Raw genomic sequence first — 23,067 nt, 5'->3', positions numbered from 1 at the left:
GTTAAAGACTTATTGTTATGAATCAAGGAGCAAAATAAGTCATAAAAAGTTGTCCATTCTTCATATTTACCTCCAAACTTCGGTATTTGTATTGACGGTAATTTAATATCATTTAATGACCTCTGTTCGTCGCCACCCGCTATTGAGGTATGTGATAAAGGAGACTGTTTGGTTAAGTTTTGAAAGTCCTCCTTCATAGTGGACTTGTACTGAATATATAGCTCATCAAAAATATCACTAAAGTTTCCTTTAAAATAGGTACTTTCCTTTTCTTCCTCTTTAGATATTTTTAAAATTAAACTTTTGTGTCCTTCCTTAAAGTCCCGCCATAATTGTTCTAACACTTCTAATCGAGTTTCTATATATGATATTTTTATTCTGTCTTTCGGTGATTTCCTATAATTCTTTTCTGCATTTCTTAATGTCTCCAACAACTTAAATTGATACTCAAAAAGACCCTCCATCGTACACTATGACTTTGAGCGTAATTCGTAATTATCCGATTACTCAGACCCACTGAAAAAACTGAACACAGCCCAACGTAATAGTACTTCACAGTATGGTGTGTATATAACGTAATTTATTTCGTTTTTATAGGTTAATTTCACTTTTATAATGTTATTATAACACTGTAATGAAACACTGATCACACAAAAATCCTTCCAACTATTCCTTATCGCTTAGGAATGTGAGCATCTATTGTTCTCACTGTTCGCCAACTATTGAACAATAGCGATGTTATCCGGTTCGATTTTGGACCATATGTTAAGGAGTTATAGTTGAGAATTGATCACTAATTGATTGAGGGTCTTGAAATTAAATAAACTGCAATAATAACACGTGCGAATCGTATGACACTTTTATTTTAACTAAGTAAGAGTAGTGGACTGTATATACATATTTGGACACCCACAGTTAATTGCCTGGTTGTGTCGATTTTCCGGAAATTTCCCATTGACTAAATTTGTGCCGAGATTAATAAAAAACTTAATTAGTTCAAAAACGTCCATTTTCATACAATAATTCCTACACCTAAATAAGCTATGTTACACTAAATTACGCAACGTATAATAACAGGAAATAATAAATGGTAACTAAATGTATATGTTAACGTAAAATTGTAAACACCGTTAGATTGTAATCTATCTCGCGAGATTATAAACTGTCGAAAGATTGTGAACCTCAGCGTACTGCTTACAATTTAACGTATTATTATTCGGTAGATTGTACTACACTAACTTAGTTATCATTCAAACTTCTTTGGTCAATTACAGATTAATTTTACTTCCCAACAATTTCATATAACTACCGAATAATAATACGTTAATTTGTAAGCAGTTCGTTGAGGTTCACAATCTTTCGACAGTTTACAATCTCGCGAGATAGATTACAATCTAACGGTTTTTACAATTTTACGGTGACATATAAAAAAATGCTTCAGCAGTGAATGTTTAATAAACTGCGTGCATGAGAACCATGTGATATATCTGATTATCTTAGACTATTTAATAACGAATAACGACTCAAACTAGCCAAAGTATTTATGGTATCAAAGTAAATAATGTTTATTTTTCTCCAGGTGTAACAAAACAGATGGACGCATTTAAAGAAGGTTTTGAATCAGTATTCCCGTTGGCCAATCTCAAAATATTCTATCCAGAAGAATTGGAACAAGTCTTCTGTGGTAGTCCATCAGGTATTATCAATGATTTACATTATTTCGACAGGTTATATTATTATTATCCATTGACTTCCATATACAAGATTTCATTTCGATATCATCATCTGAACTATACAAGATATAAGTTTAAAACTCCCGCATAAGAAGACGTAACATTTTATTTGTTTCAATATAACTTATATTTATTCAAGTCTAATGTTTAAAAAAAAACCAGTTCTATAAAATAATATTATAGGCATTTCTGGTGGCGCTTTGTAACCTGAAAAACAGGTATTAAAAACGTGTTCTTTAATTCTGTAGTTTTCGACAGCAATTTCCTTATACGATAAGGGTTTTTGAAATAAATAATAATGGGTTGCTCGATAGACGAAAAATATGGCACAGAGCGCCCCACGCTTTTTCACAATAATACCAGTATTTTTTGTTCATTGCCATTTTCAGCCTAAATTAGGAATTATTTTTCACTTTTTAGTTTGATGTGCTTTAAAAGCGTGTTTTTTAGGTTTTTTAACTTTTATTTATTTTTTAGTTACATTTTTTTCATTTTTTTTTCGGATTATTGCATTGTCATCGATCTTTGACAGGCGCGCAAAGTTTGAATTAAATCTGTCCGTTAAAAGTGGGTCAAAATCGAGTCCGAAGGAGTCGGTTACATACATACATACAGGTGAAGCTAATATAAAATTTATTCTCAGGCGGCAGAGAGCAGCGTTGGGAGCCCCGTATGCTTGCGGAGTGTATTCGACCAGACCACGGATTCAACGCAGAGTCGCGTGCTATACGTATGCTCATAGATATACTGGCCTCATACAATCGGGAGGAGCAACGGCTGTTCTTGCAATTTGTTACTGGAAGCCCTCGTCTACCCACTGGTGGTAAATACTATAAATCTATTTACTTCACAGTGAACTTGAATAACTTATTTATTTGTGCTGCCTCCCATATAACTGTACAAATTCTCAATATTTACTATAATAATAATTTCACAAACAACCTTCTAAAAATATATTATATGATTTAAAGTAGGAATGCATCCGATACCGATATATCGGCATCGGCGATATTATAATTGCCGATACAACGCTACTTTTCAAATAACGCGCTTTAAAAAAGTAATGTAAACGCGTATCATGTTTGATCTAGTTCGTTGCAAACAAGCCACGGACTATCTATGCCCGCGTTTTGTTCAGTTTGTTGTCTCTCTCACCCGCTTTTTCCCCGCGTATTCTATTTCGCTAGATACTTTAGTTGGCTTTTAGCTGCTATCGAGAGTAGTATTCTTTCGATACCAAATAAAATAAAATACAGAATAACAAAAATTTTATCAATGTTAATTTTAATTATTAACAGTTACTATTTATTTTATTTTAATAAATTTATTACTCTTAATTCTTAATTTTAATAACCAAACACAATTTTGTCACATAATATTTTTTAATAAAAATTAAAAACACTAACCAAACTTGATATATTTTACCTTAATTTAATTTTAATTCAATAAGCGTTGGTATCGGTATCGACGATATTTCTCTAAGAGTATCGGCATCGGTATCTTATCAGCAAAAACGCGTATCGATGCATCCTTAATTTAAAGCTTCTATTTTGAAACATTTTATCTGAAATATTTTTTTCTAATGCAAACGATTCGATACAGGTACAAACATATACCCAGTTACGACATGCAATAGAGATTTATAAAAGCCTGGCTTATGTTCGTTATTAAGACATATTTCTCTTCCAGGCTTCAAATCTCTAAACCCGCCGTTGACGGTAGTCCGTAAGTCGTTGGAGTCGTCTTTAGACCCGGACGAATACTTGCCGTCAGTGATGACGTGCGTCAACTATCTCAAACTGCCCGACTACAGCAGTGCTGAGGTAATGCGTGCCAAACTGCGACTCGCCGCCTCAGAAGGACAGCATTCCTTCCATCTCTCCTAAATTGTCGTTTATTGTATGTATATGCTTCATACCACCATCGTGTAAATGTTAAATGCGGTTAGTGATATTAATAATTACTATATAAATCGTTTTGCAGCATCGGACTGCTGTTTATGTGCAATTGAGAGTGATTTAATTCAGTGCGACAGACACTAAAGGTTCTGTGTTCTATTGTTTGTTAGATTTATGTAGATTTCAGAGATATGTTAATACTTATATTTTGCGTTAATTTAATTTGATAGTCTTATATTATCATTATTTGGAGTAGATTTTTTAATTGTCTAAAAACTCAAGAATACTGTTTGTCACGTTATCTAACTTTCAAATTTATTCTGTAGTAAAATGACATGTAAAAAATCAGCCCTTAGAAACTAATGATTCTCCATATACTGTATTAAGTGTGACGTGGATTATGGCTTCAGAATTGTGTGCAACTGTAAGTAGCTGAGCTCATATTGCCACCATTGTTTATGATAACATAAGCTAATTTTAATGGACCATCAATAGTCTCTTTATGAACTTCTATGCGTTACTATAGCATTTACAACCAAATGGTGTGTTTTGATTAATATTTAAGTATCATAAAGGAATAAAAAAAGTGCAAAATTTAATATGTAACAATTTCAATAAAACCATGTAAACAATACTATTTTGTGATTTCTTTTTTGTCCTTGGTTATAAAGGTAATATTGTTGTAGACACTAAAATGGCATCTATCCAATATTCACACTCAACCTGTTGGAAATATTTGAAGACATTAATTAAAACAAGATATGTATTGATAAACTTTTAATGAAACTATTTACATTAAAGTAATATAAGGATACAATATCAAACTGATAAACATAATTTCTATCTTCTTCACCTTCAAGAAATGTGATGTGAAAAACAAATTTTATTATAACAATACTTAAAACTTACTCTACATTTAACAACTAAACTACTAACACATTAAATATATGTTATTACAATTAAAGCATTGAAGGTATATTTTCTAAGCCCTATACCCAATAATGAGGAATGAACATCTACCACAAATTGAAAGTTTTAGAAAATAGCTAATTTACAATACCATAGCCAGCCAGCCAAGAATTAGACAGGAACCTCCGATAGGTGTGAGTCTCCTAAGTGCACGCTCTCCTGTAAATGCGTGATAGTAACATGTGCCACAAAAGAGACCCATGCCAGTTATGAAGAAAGAACCAGCCTGAAATAAGTTTAAACAATTACTTTTCTTTATATTAGGTGAATAAAGAAATGTTTACAATAAGCAAATTTTGCATCTTTCAATAAAGTTATATTTATTTATTAACACTTTGTTGCATTACTTATACTTTAAACTCACAATGTAAGGTCTCCTACACAAGGGGACTGTCATTAAGGCTAAAGTGTGCAGAAAGTGAAATCTGTTGGCAGTTTCAAATATCTTCTTTAAGTCTTCCTTAGTCTCAGTTTCTGAGAAAGTGCGATGAGCCCCCATTGCACCTAGAACAACAGCTGCAGCTCCACTTAAGCCTGCTATCCTTACAAAGGGTCCAGCCTGTTGTGCTAATTCCCAAAGTGGCATTTTAATGATTATGGCGGCTGGTGGTGATTCTATAGATTTACTTTTAAATACTCCCTAAAAATAAAATAATTATATATTATTATCCAAATAAAACACTGGTATACATAAAAATACACAACACATATGAATATCATAAAACATCAATATCAAAAATGGCTATTCAAAAACTACTGATAACAGAATTTGCTATGTCATGCTGTAAATTACAAAAACTTACAATATTTCGTAAAATATTCATAGCTCCCTCCGTCACCGTATTTATCATAAGTGTATCGACCAGATTCACCATACCTTTGAACTTTTACGCAATGAACGCTGAGACTCTAAATCAAGGTTGTTTTGATGTGTAAACAATGGAACAATAAGTTTTCCCCTTATAAAGAAAGTCAGAAAATTCTTATTGATTGGGATTAACAATATAAAAAAATCAATTTAATCAGTTACGGTTACCATAAGTCTACTCACACATTTGACATTACTGATTTTGTCAGATTACAGAATTGACAATGACAAATATTTACTATTCTGCGTATCTGTGATGTCTTTTGTATAACTATATAATAAAATTGATTCTATATTCGATAATTTAGGGTAACACTCTAAAATTAGTCTGACTCCCTATGATTATTATATAAATGTACTTCAAAAATATCTTGGTTTTTGTTATATAAGTTCACGCTAATTCTCGTTTCTGTATCTCACCATTAAAATATACTTTAGATAGGAACCGTGTAAAAAGTAAAAGTAGGACACCTAGCCTATTTGGCCGAAACGTTATATGGTATAACGTATGTATATTGAAGAATGACAAAACATATTAACACTAAGGTGCTTTTTCGCTTGGTGATCATAAACTTATTGATCAAATTTTGCGCGTTTTCCGCTAAAAAAACATCCTTTGTCGCTTCTCCTCTTTTCGAAGACACACTTTTTACTTAGCGTTGGCATATCGAACTACGTTCAGTTTCGTGATCATTTGGAGGAAAAAGCTTGGTGTTCTCATTAAGGCAAGACGGTAGTTGACTTCGGGCCACCGCTTGCAACTGTGTAAAGCGCAAATTCGGCCCCACATGGAGTACTGTGCGTAAAACCTGCAACTGATTTTCATCATCGGACGTCGAGGCAGAATACGAATTTCCATGTGGAACCAGCTGCCCACTGAAGTATTTCCGAACCAATTCGACTTAGGGTCCTTCAAGAATAGAGAGTACCAATTATTAAAAGGCTGGCAACGCGCTCGCGAGCCCTCTGGCATTGAGAGTGTCCATGGGCGGCGGTCCGCGGTATCACTTAATATCATGTGGGTCTCCTGCCCGTTTGCCCCCTGTTCTTTATTTTAAAAAAATCTGTTGCCTAGGGGTCTAGCCGTATGGCAACCGAATAGTTTTCTACATACACTATGTTGGCAGCTTTTGAGATCTCGCAAAAACATGGCGAATAAATGATGTTTTTTCTACACGTTAACTGGACTACTGGCTACCAAAATAGCGGTACGTCATTTTCATACAAATTTTTGTTTTCGACTTTCTACATACACTATACGTTAAGTTGACTACTATACGTTGACTAAGCCCCATTATCAAATTATAAAGACAAAAGCGATATATGAACCATAACCGAATGAAAGTTTAGTAGCCTATTGTAAAAATATCACTAGTGCAGAAAATTTCAGACATGAAAACCAGATACTTATAATAAAAATTATTTTAATGTGTTTGTTTTACATAACAAGTCCATATTAATGCAACTACCACATATGTATCTACAATTTAACAATGTTAAAAACACATCAGCCTAAACTTAAGAATTTATTTAATTATTTTTGTTATTAGTGTTAAAGTTTAATTTTTATTGATACAAATATCGACAACGGCGCTAGGAGCCCACAAGATAACGGGGTGCGTAAAATAAAACACGAAAAACATTTTTTTATCTCACGCCTTTTCTATTGCATACGTTTTTCATTCGTTTGCTTTGTAACCATATGGCGTACGTGGCGCGCTATATATAGTTTACTATACACATACTTTTTACCCTCTCCTATGTACCATGTGGTACAAACATTTTTATTTATTAGCATAATATGTACTTAATTAATAAGACACAATAAAAAACCTTATTTAGTGTATAAATATGTATTATCTCAATATAAAACGTAAAACTACGTTGCCATTTTTTACAGCGTTCTTGAGATTACCAACGTGCTTACTTATAATAGCACTTTTTCATTTATTTTTGTCTAAAACTAATCTCATTAGTATATTGTATCCATTCACATTTCTTATGTCTTATCGACATCTTCTTTCACACAGCATATTCCAGCATACCTGAAAATAAAATAAAATATTTGACAAAATATAATAAGTTTATTGAAATTTCAAGTATATACCTTATATTTCCCCTAAGTGAAGACTTTAGTCGTTATAATAAATGTTATTGGACCGAACTTAACTCCCAAATAAATAAGTAAGTAAGAATATAAGTAAGTAATAAGTATATTTCTGTCTAGAGCTCGATTCCTGGAACCAGTATAAACGTCATGATAATTTCTAAGTACGTACCCATTTCCAACAACACAATAAAACTCTTCATATTGCTCCATGGTGACATTCTTGGCTGAACGGCATCGCGTCAAATACACGCACAATCCTGCCTCCCCACCTACGGCCTTCTCACAACTAGCATCACCTCCGGTAGTTCTTGGCACTGGCTACATATATTAGTTTTTATTAATTTATGAAGGACAAAGGACAAAAAAAAACAAAAAAAAAACATGGCGATTAAAAAGAGTGGCGGAGAGTTTATTGCCAGTTCTTCTCTTCCGTTCTACGCCCTAGATTTGAGAACTGGCACTAAATGTAAAATTAGAAGCATTAATATGTATTTCTTTACTGACAAGTTATAAGTGTACAATGTGTTATAAAACCTATATGATTAAATGATTTTTGAATTTGAATTTGAATGATTTGAAAGAAGTGGTGAAAATATCTACAGCGGTTATAGCATATTACTAGTAAGACCAACTTCTGCTTATATTTTCGGTAAAAAAAAAACAGTACCTTAATCGAAATAGTCCGTTGCAAATACAAAAGTCATAGTAAGCCGATTGATATTAATATCGATAGTTGATCTTATTTGAATTATAAGCGAACCGACCGTCAGCTGCCCTAGTAGCGGTGGGTGTACAAAACTCGTAAAAGAAAATAATAGGACGCCAGCTGAAACTTTTTTCATATATTGTTAACATCATACTGAGCTGTAAAAAAATAATCAGCTGCATCGTGCAGAGGAGCGTGCGTCAGCTGCTGCATTTTTTTCAGCTAACAAGGATGTTAAGTATTTCTAAAAAAAAATTTTTTTCACCACTTTCGCAACCTTCCAAATCTACAACCACCGCGGGTGTGCCAGCTGACGCTTGACTCACTTGTTAGTCAGCCGAGATCTATGAAAATTATGGCAATCGAAAAAAACACTAGCTAAAATGCAACGACCTCCCGGACTAGAATCTCACCAAGACAAAATAAAGAAAGAGAGTTGAAGAGTTGACGATTAATAATAAAATTTTATTAATTATACAAACCTCAGATTCCGCAGGCAGTTTGAGGCTAATTTCAGTACCATTGACGGTAAAATTGTATGATTTAGTATAAGCCTCACACAAAGTGGCGACCCATGAAAGTTGCGCTACTGTGGATTGCTGTACGACGGAGGGAGTTGTTGAAGCTAATTGCGGCTCCAATGATGAAGAGATACGAATGTCTGTAAAGCCATCAAGTACACATTATTTTATAACATTACTTATTAAATCTGTGAGCTCGAATTATAATTAAATATTTGTTAAAAACTTTAAAGTAAGCATAGCTATTATATAATGTAAATTAAAATTGTGTCTAAAGCATTATAATAATTATAATAATAATCTTTATTTATTTCTTACAAAAACTTAGGACAGAAACAAGTGACAGTTATATACTATTATAAATACATAATTGTCTTACTTCTGTTTGATTGCAATAGAGTCTATAATCACAGATTATTATTGTACAAGTGCTACTTGGTACCTCAAGCCTATACGATAGGATAGTTAGGATACATACCGGAAATATCTCCATCATATTCTTCTTCTTCAGCGTGATAAGATCCAAAATCGGCGTGCGGACCTAATACATGAGGTTACTTTTATTTTACATTGAAGAAAATTTTGAGATGAAAAACAAAAAAAAACTAGGTCAGAGGTTAGCTCGCAAGAAGCTTAGACGGATTTTTAAGATAAGACTTTTTAATAAGGATTTGAAAAATAAGATTTACGATAAACACACAACTATAACCAGAGGGGAGAGGAGAATATATAGAGAGGGGTGTAAAAAGTGTTTATTAAGTTAAACTTACTCATAAACATCGGCGAAGCTGGCAGAGCAGGTGAAGCAAAGTAATGCACGTTTGATAACATGGCGCTGGGCATGTATCCAGACAAGGCTAAAATATGATAGGCTGTTACGCAATGTACAAACGACCTGTGCGGTAGTGGTTAAAGTACTATAATATTTATGAATTAAGGGTAAAATTTTACAATGTCAATGAAAAAATACCTGTGAAAAGATAAATTACATAGTATTTTTCGAGGTCAAACGTATGCTAGCTCGCATGCGATCAGCGAGATTGTGATGTGGGATGAGGTAAAAAGATTATCCCCAATAAAGCGTTGAAATTTGTAAAAAAAATAAGCGGCATGAATGAATGCACTGGGCTGCAAACGCACCGAGCAATGAGATATGGGGACATATTAACTGAGAATGGGTAAGGAAAAATGAATAGACCAAAATATGTCATTCCCCTAACGTTGGAGAAATTCTGAATGACAATACGTGTGCAAAGCCAAATCGCAAGATATTACCTATTACGTTGTTGTGTGATTGTATAGAATGGTAGTTTAAGGCAACAGGTGGTCTGCGTGGCAAGGAAGCCGCAAGAGAGTGTAATTTGTAACCTGTGTGATGTGTGGCCTTATTACCTGTAAAATTGGGAAATTTATAGTAACCCTTATGAGGGAGAGACTTTGCTATGACAATTCCTTTTAGTTAAAATGTTTAAAAATATTAATTTTAGTTTTAAATTAGAAACTCTAGTCAATTGAAAGCAGTATTAAAAAACACTGAACTCGGCTCGAATAGCAAATATATTTATTGTATAGAAAACGTAAGGAAGATTTTCGTATAAACTTTAAAAGGAATTTTTAACGCTTGGCGCATGCTGGACAGTGGTCATTATACTCAATTTTATCCACAATCTTTCCCTCCGAGAAATAAAAGCCAATCTGTAATTGGGTGAATATATACGTAGCAATGTAGCTTTATTTATATTTACCTTGGGCAACCACTCCAACTACTGGCGAACAAAAGGTTCCGCTTCTGATTAGACTTAATAGGCTATCTAACAAATAACTAATCTAACAAAAGCTAGAACGCTCGGGAGGCCGAAGTGTCTATTGGTATCATAACGGGGATCTATCGAAAGCGACGACATTAAAATAGGTGCTTTATTCTCGTCGATTTAGCTGTTATGACCCTGATGGCAAATCTGACTAATGAATCTGACCGAATCGAGGAACGCCTACTCGAATACGGACTGAAATCAATAATATAGTAGACATAGGAGTACCTACATCTGAAGACTAAACTACTACTAACATCGAGAACGACGCAACTGTCTTTGAAAAGATTGCTGATGAATGACTCCACCACCATGTGAATGTCAAGAATATAGGGAGTGTTATTGGACACTATATTTATCAATACTCGTCTATGATTATATTAGAAAGCAAAGTTTGTTAGGTGGAAGGCGCTAGTCTTAAAAAAATATTTACAGAGCTTCAATGAGAATTTTTGCAAAACATTTAAAGATAGTAGAACCTCGTTAAGTCGAACCTCGATAAGTCAAAAACCTCCAAATCTCGAAAAAATGTTTTGTTCCCTTCCCTTAAAACACCAAAACCTCCATTACTTGAAATCTTGACCCTCTGTTAATCGAAATAATCACCGAGTCCCTCCAAGCCATTTTGGTACATATTTTCACTCTATAACTCGAAAAATTAAATTTGACCTCTGTATCTCGAACATAGGAACGTTTTATTTTACAACCTTTACAACTTGATCATTTGGAATTTATTATCTCTATTGTTCGAACAAAAATAAGTTACCGACTTTAAGAACTTGCCGACAATGTGAGTACACTATTGTTTCTTAGAAAAAATTTTAGGAGTATACAATAATAAATTTATGACTCATGGAAACACGTGTTTGATTGCTTTGTGTCAGGTGTTCAATTTATAAGAATAAACCTCAAACTCTTTATGTCGAATCAAAATCCGCCTAAGTCGAAATCCTCCATAAGTTGAAAACTCTATAACTCGAATTTTTTGGCGTCTCCCTTGATGTTCGACTTATAGAGGTTCTACTGTATTTCTCATTGAAGCTTTTGTTAAGGGCGCCGCTGCGTAACGATTTAAAATAACGCAGTTTTACTCGTATGACAGACAATGCTTTAAATAATAATGCTTCATTTCCGAAGGTATTTTTACAAACACAATATCAATTCTCCTCCAACTAAACGCAATTATATTATAGAAATCATGGTCTCTTAGTACCTAGTCAGGCTCTAAGGTCCTCGATATAAACTGCATAAAAGCTGGGGGTTAAGTCAAGATGCCTTAAGAGTTGTGCATTTAGAAAGTCGAAAACTTAATTTGTATGAATTTTCATATAAATTAAGTAAAGCATATGACAGTTCTTGTCGACAAATTTTCATTCAAATTAAGTTTAGAATAAATTTATAGATAACTAATGATTTCGTGTTGGAGAATTATGAGTCAAATACGGAAATACAATAGTATGTTATATACTTACGTATTGTACTTAATGGTGATCCATAAGCAGCGTATTCTGGACCTGAAATGTATTCATTTTCTTTCATTAAATATTATTTGTTTAAAAAATATTATTTAAGACTAAAAGTTTTATTATCTTGAATATAAAATTGAATTTTCAAAAGGAATCAACTTACGTTGGGAATCAACTGACTCAGTATTAACAGCATTTGTTGCATTTGGCTTAACCACGACGAGAGACGTTAGAGGTGTCACAAATTCGTACTGAAATAGGTCAGTTGTATTAATTGTGTGAAGTATAATAATAAGTGTATTATTTAATCCAATTAAAAGTGAAGGTGTTTGATGTATACGTTTATTAAGCTACGGTATACGAAAGTAAATATAAATACATATTAACATACCAGTTTTGAGGGGGAACCAATCGTTAAAATTAAATTTGAAATTGTTTCTGCCCTGTATAACAATGTTGGCTATATTTTTAGTGTTATGTATATACAGTAGAACCTCTATAAGTCGAAAATCAAGGGAGACGCCAAAAAATTCGAGTTATAGAGTTTTCAACTTATGGAGGATTTCGACTTAGGCGGATTTTGATTCGACATAAAGAGTTTGAGGTTTATTCTTATAAATTTTGACAAACTTTGACCGTTTTGTATTTTTCTCATGATGTCTGATTCATTTTTTATTATTGTTGAAAGAGTACTCATTGGCAGGCCAAATTGTTCAGCAACATCTTTCTTTTTTTGACAGCTCTTCACAGCTTCGAGCACTTCTAATTTTTCAGCAAGACTCAAAGTTTTTAGTTTACGTTTCACAGCACTCATGTTAACTGTTGTACTAATTGATGTGTATTGCAGTAGAACCAAACTACTTCTGACAGTATTTAAGTCGAAAACAAATGACTGGCTTAGCTAAATTTCAAAGGGAATCAAAATTGACCACCTGACACAAAGCAAGCAAACACGTGTTTCCATGAGTCATAAATTTATTATTGTATACTCCTAAAATGTTTTCTAAGAAACAATAGTGTACTCACAGTGTCGGCAAGTTCTTAAAGTCGGTAACTTATTTATGTTCGAACAATAGAGATAATAAATTCCAAATGATCAAGTTGTAAAGGTTGTAAAATAAAACGTTCCTATGTTCGAGATACAGAGGTCAAATTTAATTTTTCGAGTTATAGAGTGAAAATATGTACCAAAATGGCTTGGAGGGACTCGGTGATTATTTCGATTAACAGAGGGTCAAGATTTCAAGTAATGGAGGTTTTGGTGTTTTAAGGGAAGGGAGCAAAACATTTTTTCGAGATTTGGAGGTTTTTGACTTATCGAGGTTCGACTTAACGAGGTTCTACTGTATATATATTTGTTATATATAATTTCAATAACATGTAGGAGTACGAAATAAATAAGTAACCGCAAATTGCTTTTACTGTACCTGTAAAGCTATTCGTAGCGCACGCATTTCTGGGCCTTTTTCCGATTTGTCATCTCCATCAACGGCGTCCTTTTCGTCTAGCAATTGTTTGATGGTGAGATACGCCCACAGCCTCTCCAGAGGCATGTACTCATTTTTAGTTCTACTCACTGGGATTTTCGGTGAAATTATGTACTTTTTCTGAAATAATTACAATTAAGATATGATATATATATATATATATGATATATATAGATACAGTATGTTTTAATACGGATAAAATTTTTGTTTGCTGTGATTATAATGCTATTTTAGTACGACTCATACTAGACGTTTTGTTACCCCAACGCATAATGAGACCCGCCGATTATATATACATTTAAATACAGGTATGTTAATTTAGAGAAAATATTATGTAGATTTTTTGTATTTACCTTGCCGTGGCCATCGTCGACATTATAGAAGCCTGTCACTTGTGGCTCGATCTCTTGCGCATTGTCTTCAACTCTTCCGGCAACAACCAACTCAGAACCTTCATACACAGCGCGGAACTTGCTGCGAGTTACCGAACCTTCTTTGACCTATTTAAAAAAGAGTCAAATGTAAGCGAACGCCACATTACACATATAGCAACTTCTATACTTAATAATAACAATTCAAAGGGGCCTACCCTTAAAGATTCCGATTTCTGTATTGGTATTTTAAGCAAGGCAAAATACATAATAATTTAGAATAAAAATTCACTGATGAAAAGCTGGGGTTCAAACCCACCCGGCTTGAAACTGTGTCGTTTAACCTTTAGCTTAAGAGTAGCCGGAAATATATCGATTAGCAATAATGCCGCCCGTAACTTCTAAATTTTATTTCCAGTGATAATAAATTATTCATTGAAGGGAATACCAAGTTCAACAAGCGATTTTAATTACTACAAAATTAATAAACAAATACAGTGTAAGATTTCGAAAACAAGTCTTACAAATAACTCACACAAGTGGCATTAATATAGTCAATATTAGAAAGTATGTCATCGAGCCATGTCGAATTCATCCATAGAATAATAAATAGTAGCTATGTACCTAAACGTTGCCGAAATATATTGGTATTTACATTTAAAATTTGTGTGTGCCTAAAATTATTTCCTTAATAAAGAAATTAAAATTATAAACTACGAAACGTTGCTTGAGTTCCATGACTTTGATGAGTTAACTTAACGTTAGTATAACGTTAGTATAGGTACATTTCGTTATTTTACTTAAATAAATAATCAACTTAATTAACAGATTTTTTTTTCAAACAAATGGCAAACCACGTTTTAGTTTGTCATTAAACGAAAATTCTATATCAAAGGTACCTTTAAGTTACCTTATACACTGGTATAGAAAAGGTGTACCTAATGATAACATACATTTCAATTTTAAAGTGTATTGGTCCTTATACATAAAAAGAAACTTGCTGACCTGATCCTTGGGGTAAGTAAAATGCACATTGGAGAGCAGCGGCGATGAAACTTGTTGGTAAAACTCGCGTAATTGCAACGCAGCATCAGCAGCTTCGTAGATATGACGCATAAAGCCTTCATTGCGCAGTGACAGCTTACGCAGGAAAGTACGGTCAGCATCCTCACCTTAGTAAATGAAACACAACACATTAAATATATTACTTTAAATTTCGCAAAAAAATTAAGCTAAATACTACTAAATACTTTATATTTGTGTGTTGGAAATAAATGTGGAAGCTAAAATTAATTAAGGATTTATAAAGAATACGGGACTATCTCTAGCTAAAACTTAAACATTAATAGTAATTACAGATTTCAGCGACTTCCAACTTCTACATTGAAAAAAAAAGAAACTAATCTTCATCTAAATCTCAATTATAATTTTCTATATTCTCTAGCTCTAAGTGAAAGCGAACTTTATACTAACGCCTACTTTTAATTCAATGTGCTAAGTATTTTCATATTTATTTAAATAAATTACATACCAAAAGCAAGGGCGAAAATTGTAGCCTTTCTCTCGCCGTAATTCTTTTCAGAGATGTGGCTTAGAATGCGCCCTGTGTTGGTCTCTCCTTCGGTGGGGTCTCCATCGGTCAAAAATATTATAATTGGTTCCAGCTCTGAGAATTTAGAAGACAATATTATTTAATTATATATGTATGTAAATTGTAAACCAATATACAAACAACTAGATTTCGCTCTTCACGTAAGAAGAAACGAAAAGTAGGTTCTTTTATCATGGGACATTCTACCCACGGCTTTTGGAAGATTTTCTATTTGTCATGCTGGTTTCATGTACTTTAAACATTCTGACATCAAATTTTATTTAAATTTATGCTACTTACTTACTACCTCACTACCTTCTCGCTACCTCAGCTTGAATAAAAATATTATTCACTCATCGGTGTACATCAAAGCCGTGTGGTAATCGATTTTTGAGTATGAATATAGGATGACTTACCGTTTTTGATATCAATGTCTCCCGACAAGGCGCGGCCTTCTTCTGCTGCCGGGGTGGTCAGTGGTGTCGATTGTTCTGTTACAGTTTCGTTTTCCTTTGCAATTGGTTTAACTTTCCAGTCAACTCCCTTGCGGATAAGATCTATAGCTACGCTCAACGCGCTGTGTATGTCGGTACCTAAAAGTTAACCATTTTTTTTCTTAGTATTTGCAACATTCAATATTGTCGATTGTATCTATACATGTAAATAATATATGTTTAATGTTTATACATATATGACTCGGGATCCGAGTTCAGGACCTCGAAGACCTCCTCTTATTTTTTATACATGGTAATAAACTTCATTATATTACCTCCGTATGCCTGCATCCTGGATATAATAACTTTAGCTTTGTTAATATTTTCAGGAGTCACAAGTGATGGAGGAATCAGCACTGTATTCTCACGTCTGGTGTAGCTCCAAGTACGACGTTTATCTGATTCAGGCTTATCCGCTTCATTGAGGTTATGAACCTATTTTCAGAAGATAAATTTCGTTTCAATTTTGTATCAGTTTCGGAGAATATTAGGAAGCACAATATTATATCGCAGTCTTTTGATATATAATTGAGAGAGAAACGACAAACAACTTTAGTTTTATAGTTATCAAAAGACTTTGCAATATATACACGTAGTCCAAGTAATATTTCAAATGCCAAAGTTTCAAAAGGTGCAAATGTTCAATACCGACAAGTCGGCTAAAAAAATGAGCTAGCTTTATTCAGAAAAAAGACACGATTCATCGGGTATATGGAATTTCCCGCAAACGCGCGCGTTAATGCAAATTGATTAAATTGACGCGTATTAATTTAGATTTTTCTCGGTCAAACTTTAGACCATAACCCATACCGTGACGTCAGAGTTAAATTCGATGATACTGAAGTAGTCGCCTGGATTCAGTTTACTGAGGATAGTTTGCATGGCTTCACGCAGCTGTTCAATTTTACGGCCCATCATAGATCCTGATGTATCCAATACAAAAACAGCATGTTTCTTTAGTGGAGGAAGTGAGCCCGGCACTAAGAAATGAACGAAGTACCCGTCGTTTACCTGAAAAGAACTTATAGTTAACACGATAAAGGTGAAAAATCCAACAAAGAAAGTATCTTTAAAAGTTTTTTACAGACACCGGCAAACTTCTTGAGTATTAAACAAGGGAGAAAGTTTACGCATCGTACACATACGAGCAAATAAACTTTAACTGATTTACCAATCACGCGATCGACACGTCAGGTTGTATAAGGATGTTTTCTTACTAATATGTCCTTTGTATTTGTCCGGTCCACATCATATTGTACAACGAACTGTCCAATTGTTCCTTCTTGTTTTTCTTCATCAGCCGAGCGTAAGTAATAAGGTCTATGAGATGCAGATTCTTTAGATTTTGTCTGTAATACAAATAATACGATGTTTAATTGTGTATTGATAATCTTCTTGGAAGATTAAAGAGGAAACTCACGGTATAGATATCAATAAGTCTTCTCTGTTCCACTAGATCTGGTTTGAAAGTAATTGTTGCTTCTCTATCATCATGCCCTCTATCAATAGCGGCAATAGGGTTTTCTAAAAAAAGGAAAAACTGTCATAGATGCACTCTAAAGTAAAACAAAAACAAATTTTCCAACATACGATTTATAAATATAGTTATAACAGGCAAAGTAAAGCTCTATATTATTAGTTGAAATACAAGCTTGTGGTTTGTAAATAAATTATGTCACAGTAGGCACGTGTTTAACTACTCCACATTCACAATTTGTACTATTTATTTAATAAGTATTGTGTACTCACGCGCATCTGCGTCTGTTGCATCAACCTCGTTACCGGTTTTAACTTCAGGTACTCTTAATGTTGTTATTTTCTCACTTTCTTTAATATGTACAGTGACCTTTAGTTTTGGTACCAGGGCTCCAGGGTGAAGGTTGATAGCGTGGTTGTAAACTCCATTTCGTCGTACGAGCAGTTCTTCATAAGTTAGATTGAACACTGCGGTGCTATTTGGCTCAACGTTTACGGCGACAGTGAAGTGATTGGAATCGCGAGCCCTTAAATTTAAATTTTGAAAAAATCGGTAAAAGCTTTGTTTTCTTAGGTAATAATCTGCTTGTCTTTAATATTTATTACTCGTGAGACCCATTAAAAAGTATAAGACCAACATTAATTAACATTTACCTCAAAAGACGTTCGAATAAAAATACTATGGACAATACCATCTACTGTTCTTAGCATTAAGTTCGCCCAACTACCTATATCGCCTATTTTTATTTGAACTGCTTTTGTGATTTTCGTTGTGATGAGAATAAAGTTATTATAGTTATATCATTAAATCTTACTTTGCAGACACGTGAGCTGCGCTAATACCCTGGGAAACAGCTTGGTTGTAAATATTTTTTGCCTCTTCCTTCTCTTTGACATAGGCTTTGTAAGACTTTCCATCTAATGTCCTAAAAAAATACATTAAATTCCATTACATTTTAAATCCATATTTACAAATTATTTGAATCACTAGCGTATTTAATTCGCAGCACCTACGTATAGGATGTACCTATATCATTCGGCAAACGAAAGAATGAATCATGAGAAAAGTATTCGTGTAGCAAACTTTACCATATAAAAAATCTATGAGCTTGAGCTGTCAATAAATTACATTATCGAAATAACAAATACGTATAACGAAAGAATCATTAAGCTTTCGGTAAGCGACGCTTCGTGATGGCATATAATATACTACATACATGATAAATCCGCTAATGAAAGCAGTCTCTGGTAGAAGCATACGGAATACTGCTTCTTGTGATCGCTTGGCTGGGTTCCGTACAGTGGTAACAACAGCTGTGCTCGCATAACGTAATGCAATTTCGGAGTGCACGCGCATCTCAGTTATTTTTATCGGAATGTTCGGTTCTTCTGTAACCACATCAGCACTAGCACTAGGAGTAGGGGTTGAGGTTTCCTGTGTGTTAATAAAATAATTCGAATAGTTAGTAAATACGTAATGTATATATAAATTACGATTGAAAAGAAACTCCAAAGCAAGGAAAAATTAAGCGAAAAGGACAAAAAGCGAAATCTTAGCAAGATAATGTTGTTTAAGAATTTCTGACTACGATGAGAATCGTAGTTGAAATCACATAGATCGATAAAATATGTAATGAATTACTGTTTATACGAGGGGTGTTGTTTAAGTAGTAATAATATGATTAATCCTTCTTGAAAAAAAATAAAAAAAATACCGGCAGGCATAGCCCAGATACTATAAATAACAATATAACAAAATCCATAAACACTTTTGTTTATTAAAGATAGAAGTCATTTGTGTGCGTCGTGTCTGAACGTGTTCATAAAAATCGATAAAGATTAAGTTCGCGCTACAATATATAGATAGATATATATATCATATATATTTTCATGGACAAATTAAATACGCTGGTAAATGAAATGAAGACTTTACAGCAACATTAGGAGTTCATGTTCCTCCACACTTCCGCGGTGAAAGGTCACCAATCACACATCTCAGGGGTCATAAATTTGAAAATGATGTCGCAGCAGTCGCCGCAGTACACGATTTTAAGGGATCAGAAAGAATATGTTATTAAATGGGGAATTTTAGCTTTAGAGAAAAGATATACAAAGTGTTTTAACCTGAGGTTAAGGACTGCGTCTATAAATAAAATATCACTTAATAAAAGATAATTCCGTTATACTCATTATCACTTTTTATTGAACAACACTCTGTTAAAGAAATTTTATTTAATATTCTTTAATAAAATCACTTTACAGTCATCCGAATATTATAAAAATTATAATTTAACGTATTAAGAGTAAGTAAACATTTGACGGATCTAAACGTTGCTTTACAGATTCACTTTATAAAAAATACGTCTTAAATTTTCAGGTTATTTGAATTCGGACAAAAAAATTACAAACCTCAATATCTGATCGGGTGACCACAATCGTTTCCTGGGTTGTTACTGCTGCTGACGATGCATAACTTATAACCAGGCTCACGCACAAAATTGTGCGGAACAATCTAATTCTCCCCATGGCGGAGATTTTGAGCTGTGAAAAAGATATACCTATGTCATGTCTTCGTAATGAAGCACTGTATAATTTGTTAAAGATCTAGTTACCGCCGGACCTAGTGTGTCCGTAAAAACTTTGAAATACCAACCTTGCGATTCTATAACTCACTTTTCGAACTCACAAAGCGGTTTTCGCAGCGGCGGTCGCGAATCGCAAGGCAGACATCTAATAGTTTGTTCCTCAAAAAAATTCTAACGAAATTTCAGATATTTCAAACGATTGTAAAAACGAAAATGGTTGTACACGATTACCAATGGGATCACTTAGACCTTTTATAACTATATAAAAATTTTCAAAAACCAATTTTTGTATGTTCTCAAAATTATTTTTTTTATAATTAATTAGCTATAAATAAAAATAAATTTATTTAGAAAATAATGATTGTTGGATCATTTTTGTTTCGGACACATAATGTTTAAAGCTTACGCGTACAGGAATTAAGGGCCGATTTACATTATCTTAGTGTTTAGGAGAGTGCTTTAGGATAGTACTTTAGTTGAAACATGTAAACGCTACTTGCTTTAGTAAACGCTACGCTAAAGAACTTGCCTTTCAAGTTGTACTAAAGCACTCTCCTAAACACTAAGATAATGTAAATCGGCCCAAATTCACGGCGAAGTATTAGTAGTCCCGGTTGGTAGACAACGAAGCCCAATAGCCTTGAAAAAATATCAATGTAACAGATGCAGAAATACGTCACCCATATGCTTTATTAGGAGTTAATGGTCCTTCAAACAACATCGATTAAGTAACTCAGTTAACCTGCACTAAAAAAAACAACAAATATTATTTATTGTATGCAAATATGTATTTATAAGACTTGTCAGTTAAATTTTTAAATCAAATTTATGAATTTCTTAAAACGTGAACTTTGAGATTAAGCTAGTGTGCAATCAATAATTGTTTGTTGAAATATGATATCGTGAGTCGTGACCCGCCTTGACTGGGGAATTCCAAGTCGCGAGATGTTTATCCTCAAGCAGCCATTTTTTTTAAGAAAACCTGTTAATTGAGTATGGGATACTTAGCATCGACTTATGAGTGGGATCTCAGTTCGTATCCTTTTTACGGGACATATGTCTTTGGTGGATTTAATAAGTAACAATTACATTAGTATTTGTTCAATAAAGTGCAGATTTTTATCGTGATAAAGACCAAATTTTCATGTTAACCTAGCCGATATCTCAGTAAAAGCTAAATGCTAATTATATACCCTGGTTTTAGCCATATGATTTAGTAGGAATAAAGCTATAATATATTAATTGTCAACTAACTGTGAAATAACGGTTTCTGCCGACTTTGGTGTCGAAACTATTACTAAATACTTAATTATTCAGAAATAGCTGTACATATTAATACTAGAAAGCCATAAAACACCAACTCAAGCCAGTTTCAAGTTCAATGAAACAAAACAAAACAACATTACAAAACCTGTTGTGTACATCGTAGAATTACAAGAATTGGTCATTTGCGTATTCTTCTGTCCACTTAACACCTACCTTAGAACATGAAATTGTTGTATTTAATTAGCCGTATCCCAAAACTACTTTGAATGAATACGAAATACACTTTTTAGCCAAGTAATTTGAAGAATAGTAATTTAAAGAACGTGTGGAAATTTGCTTACCGATTTGTTTTGACGCTCAACTGGATGATTGCTTCAATTGTAAAATGTTCCTTAGGTACACGAGTAGTCTATAGCTACGCTTTAGTTTTATAACGGACGTGTGTACTCTGCTCGGCGGCAGTCGCGAAACTCGTTACTATAACTATCACGTCTTCTTATATATGCACTATATTTACAGTATTAACTAGCTGAGATACACAACTTCGTTTTGGTAAAGCTACTTAAGGAAAAATAATTATTTAAATCTATTGAAAAAGCTCTTTTGCAAAGTGTGTATTGACCATAAGCGTCCAAATCGCTTTCGTACCTTGATATATTTAACCGGTCTTACTTTATTTACATTGTTTTATTAATTTGACAAAACTGTTTAATGTTCATTATTTTTATTAATATATTTGCATGTTTTTTGCTATTAATACTTCAAAGTATATCAGTATAATAAAGTAGAACCTAAAAAATCCTTTGTACCACTAGATGTAAAAGATGGCGAAGACCAGAGTCGTTTAAATTTTTCGGTGTGTGTTGTCCGTACTATACGTACAGCCCTTTCATGAATTCTAAGAAATCTCTCTAAGGCTGATTATGGGGGAAAACCAAAGATTAAGTTCACCAATAGGAGTATAAATTGTCCGTATGTGTAAATAAATTGTAGACATACAATATTCAACAATTTATCTTAATAATTCTGTGATATATTCAGTTGCTACCGTGGACTTTACGATTGACGGAGCTATAACTATATCCTCTAGTAGCCCACGACTTCGTTACACGATCACATTGAGTATTTTTATATTTTTTGCACGTTAGGTCTAAGTTTGCGATAACTCCCGAGAAACTGATTTAAATTGCGTGGTCTAATAGTAATTGTGTACCAAGGTGACGATTTCAAGTATGACATGAAAAGTTATAATATGTATATATTATATAAGTTGAAATCCTTAATGGATGGATGATATTATGCTCTTTGTTTATTGTATAGTTTAAAAATATGGAAACATCAGATTTATTTCTTTTACCTCAAAAATAAAGGAATTTTCTTTTAGTAAGATTTGCTATCTTTGTTCCTTCCCTCTAGATCTTAAAATATTTTGTGCATAATGAAAGACCAGCCGAGATTCGAACACGATTTCTAAGGCCCATAAATCGCTAACATACTCCAAATAAAATAAAACATTTTGAAAGTAAAAAATCGCTACTAATCGCTAAAATCTCAAATTAAGAATTTTTTTTACGAGGTTTAAAACATAGGTATACATAATCTACGATCATTATCCAATTTTTTATACGAAAACACGAGGAAAACGATAGATAGTCTTATCGTCTACCGACTACTTATTCTGCGAAGTGAAGAATAACAAACTTTGGTTTTCCCGT

At 33.4% G+C, this 23,067-nt stretch overlaps 3 protein-coding genes across 10 annotated transcripts in view; 1 reads left to right on the top strand and 2 right to left on the bottom strand.

Annotated features, from left to right (window-relative positions):
• LOC125055882 (E3 ubiquitin-protein ligase TRIP12) overlaps positions 1–4,268 on the top strand; it is a 48,191-nt gene extending 43,923 nt beyond the window's left edge. For all 6 annotated transcript variants that reach the window (XM_047658553.1, XM_047658551.1, XM_047658554.1 and 3 more), the window contains exons 37-39: positions 1,580–1,696; positions 2,377–2,556; positions 3,423–4,268. In XM_047658553.1, the coding sequence (XP_047514509.1) occupies positions 1,580–1,696; positions 2,377–2,556; positions 3,423–3,619 (494 nt within the window). In that variant the 3' untranslated portion in view covers positions 3,620–4,268. The remainder of the gene's footprint in view (positions 1–1,579; positions 1,697–2,376; positions 2,557–3,422) is intronic.
• Positions 4,269–4,393: 125 nt separating this feature from the next.
• On the bottom strand, positions 4,394–5,671 carry LOC125055883 (transmembrane protein 256 homolog). Its single transcript, XM_047658555.1, has 3 exons — positions 5,404–5,671; positions 4,965–5,240; positions 4,394–4,826 (listed from the first exon to the last, which is right to left on the bottom strand). The coding sequence occupies exons 1-3, from the start codon at positions 5,473–5,475 to the stop codon at positions 4,683–4,685; spliced, it is 492 nt and encodes a 163-aa protein (XP_047514511.1). The 5' UTR covers positions 5,476–5,671; the 3' UTR covers positions 4,394–4,682.
• Positions 5,672–7,305: 1,634 nt separating this feature from the next.
• Positions 7,306–21,844, bottom strand: LOC125056109 (inter-alpha-trypsin inhibitor heavy chain H4-like). 3 transcript variants are annotated; one of them, XM_047659049.1, is made up of 22 exons: positions 21,694–21,844; positions 19,911–20,044; positions 18,719–18,936; positions 18,317–18,427; positions 17,775–18,028; positions 17,446–17,549; positions 17,243–17,374; positions 16,836–17,036; positions 16,301–16,460; positions 15,948–16,124; positions 15,472–15,606; positions 14,946–15,112; positions 13,923–14,069; positions 13,510–13,689; positions 12,246–12,333; positions 12,089–12,130; positions 10,081–10,197; positions 9,576–9,662; positions 9,284–9,346; positions 8,767–8,945; positions 7,748–7,896; positions 7,306–7,513 (listed from the first exon to the last, which is right to left on the bottom strand). In XM_047659049.1, the coding sequence occupies exons 2-22, from the start codon at positions 20,025–20,027 to the stop codon at positions 7,468–7,470; spliced, it is 2,874 nt and encodes a 957-aa protein (XP_047515005.1). In that variant the 5' UTR covers positions 20,028–20,044; positions 21,694–21,844; the 3' UTR covers positions 7,306–7,467. The 3 variants fall into 3 exon arrangements, with proteins under 3 accessions (XP_047515005.1, XP_047515007.1, XP_047515008.1); XM_047659051.1 differs by lacking the exon at positions 10,081–10,197; XM_047659052.1 differs by lacking the exons at positions 9,576–9,662; positions 10,081–10,197.
• Between the last annotated feature and the right edge of the window lie 1,223 nt (positions 21,845–23,067).

This window comes from Pieris napi, chromosome 14, assembly GCF_905475465.1.
Source record: "Pieris napi chromosome 14, ilPieNapi1.2, whole genome shotgun sequence".
Taxonomy (NCBI): Eukaryota; Metazoa; Arthropoda; class Insecta; order Lepidoptera; family Pieridae; genus Pieris; species Pieris napi.
The sequence above is the reverse complement of the archived record's forward strand: the minus strand, read 5'-3'. Positions and strand labels throughout refer to the sequence as shown.